At 45.8% G+C, this 2580-nt stretch overlaps 1 protein-coding gene across 1 annotated transcript in view; it reads right to left on the bottom strand.

Moving 5' to 3' along the window:
* FBRSL1 (fibrosin like 1) overlaps nucleotides 1-2580 on the bottom strand; it is a 365612-nt gene that overhangs the window by 27077 nt on the left and 335955 nt on the right. The window contains exon 7 of the mRNA XM_031057495.1: nucleotides 1-116. This exon is cut by the window's left edge and continues 185 nt beyond it. Coding sequence (XP_030913355.1) covers nucleotides 1-116 — 116 coding nt within the window. The remainder of the gene's footprint in view (nucleotides 117-2580) is intronic.

Raw genomic sequence — 2580 nt, 5'->3', positions numbered from 1 at the left:
GCTGGGGATGGGCAGGGCGAAGGGCACGTCGGTGCTCAGCTCCCGGCTCCGCTCTAGCCCAGACACCTTTGGGACATTGGCTGCTTTCGCTTCTGGCTTGTCATTCAAGGTGGGACCTTGTGGAGCAACGAGAAAAAGAACAAAGCGCGTGCTGAAAGGTTTGTGTTTCTTTCTGTGCTTGGTAGAACATGTGCCTGGGAAAAAACAAGTCATGTTTCAGCTCGTGGGAGCGCCGTGGGAGCGCTGCTGCTGCAAGATGGATGTGTGTTTGAGTCTGTCCTTCCGCTGTCCTTGACTGGCCAGTCCACAGAACTTCCAGCATGTGTGCAAGAGACTTAGCTGTCACTAAATGAATGCATGCTACAGACAACACACAGCTTTGTGACTTCTTCAGGGGCCCAAGGTTATGTACAATAGGAGTGTGAACATGTCTCAGGTTACTGCTGCAGTATTTCCTGCCCAATGTTCATCAGACACAGGCCTCATCATTAAGACATTTCATTTTCTCAATGCTCTTTCAAGGTAACCCACATTGGATTTAGGCTTAACTCCAGCTCCAAGGCACCAGGACCCAAGCATCAATCCTTAATGATAACCCAACCTGTCTTCTAGGATGAAGACTACCCGGGATCTCTGTAGCCAGGGATGGGACAGCTCTGCAGAGAAGCTGTGACACTGCTGTCCCCTGGTCACACACTTGTGTGGAAGAACAGAATAGAGAATGCTGGAAAAATCCAGTCAGAAGTTCAGTGGGCACCCAAATGTAGTTCTGCTCACCCTAAACAGCAAATATCTGTATGCTCAGCATGCTGAAAATATTAGGAATGCTGCAACCTTGCAAAATACACCTACAGAGAGAATTCCATATGGAATTACTCCTTCTGTGGTGCCAAATCCTCCTATTTTTCATAATTAAGCTAAACAAAGCATCCCAAAGAGTTAAAAGGGTGAAAAGGAAAAAGGGAGGAAAGAAGAGATATTTCAGATCAAGCAGTATCCAAAAGGTTGAAGACAACTGAAAAGACCAACATGAAAGCAATTCAACTCCCACTGTAACTCCCTTTTCACCCTCATCTGTGGATCCTTAAGTGCACACATACCCACAATTACAGGAAAAGATCTTCATGGGCTACGAGGTTGTTGGTGTGTTTCACACACATCCCACTGTGCACACACAGCACCTCTGACTTTCAGGAGACACTTTAGTTACCCACCAAAACGTGCTGGGGGCTGCTGGCATTTCGCTGCCTTGCAGACACGCAGGAGATGCTACCTACACTCATTAACATGCTCCCACCACCCTCACAAACAAATTCCACCTTTGAAATCCTCCCGTCTCATCAAAGGACCGAGCCAGTTCCTGATGTGGGAGGGTGTGGAAATAACACACAGCACACCCCATGAGCTAATTCTGGCCGTGCAGCAGCTCTGACCAGCGTTTGTGAACGTGAGGACAGAGCCCCCAGCGCCACTTCCACAGCCGGGGTGCCACTGTGGTGGCATCAGGTGGGAGGAGGACTGCACTGAATCAGAGCCTGCAGCACACCAGCTCATGTTCTGTGCCCACAGTGCCCACGTGGTGATGGCATCTCCTCCCCTGAGATAAAAGGCAGCTTCCCACACTGCTTCTGGCTCTGCCTGCACTCTCACCACTGCACAATTTCCCCCAGCCATCAGTCACTCAGCTCATCACTGTGTATGTATAAATTCAGAATGCAAGAAGAGGACGAATGGAAACATATGAACTATATTTATCAGCTGAAAATGCCTTGAGGTCTTGGGGCCTCAAACCCACAAGTAACAGGAACAGAAGCCTTTCCAAACACGAGTGTTTTGGCTGGCAGCAAGTACTATCAACACTGTACTTTCCAGCACCTTATATATCTTTACAGGTTTGACACAATGTCTGGAGATCCTAAATTAATCTCTACAATAAATACAAGCCTCTCATTTCAGTGAATTTCTTTACCAAATATGAATTCATGCATCACAGGTAACCTGGTTGTGTGCCATACACAGACTTGGTTCCAATGCTATTCAGAATTTATTTTTGAAGTAAAATTCTCAATGCTCTTACACATCATTATTTTTTATAATACGTTTGTAAATTTTCCTCAGTTTTTACTGCTCACAGTTGAAAAATTGTCATTGCCTAGTCAAGCCAGGGCTCCCCACACTGCATTTTGGAGCAAGCGTGTTCACAGCTGTAGATTCCACTATTTTTCAGGAGCTACCCATTAAAAGCAATTGGGTTTCATTCCTGAGCATAGGTTTCCTCAGAGCCCATTAGCTCTTTGCATCCAACAGGCCTCCTCCTACAGAGTTAAACTTCATATTGTGTAATTATAGGCAATGTAGACTAATGGTGTATATTCAAAACACACTGGCACCACGAAAGTTAGTTGAGTAAAAAGTCATTTAGATCCAAAACAAATCAGTAAAGTCCCACATTAAAAGCAGCTGTTTGACCAGTTTTATGTGCAACTATTGATTCCCTGTGGTTTCAGCATTAGCTCTCATTTGCAATTTTCTCAAAGCAAAAGCTCAGTCTCCCTTGCTGACTGAATTGACCAGCCAAGC

The sequence above is a fragment of the Geospiza fortis genome, unplaced genomic scaffold, assembly GCF_000277835.1.
Source record: "Geospiza fortis unplaced genomic scaffold, GeoFor_1.0 scaffold408, whole genome shotgun sequence".
Lineage (NCBI taxonomy): Eukaryota > Metazoa > Chordata > Aves > Passeriformes > Thraupidae > Geospiza > Geospiza fortis.
Note: the sequence above shows the minus strand (reverse complement) of the source record. Positions and strands in the feature narration are given on the sequence as shown.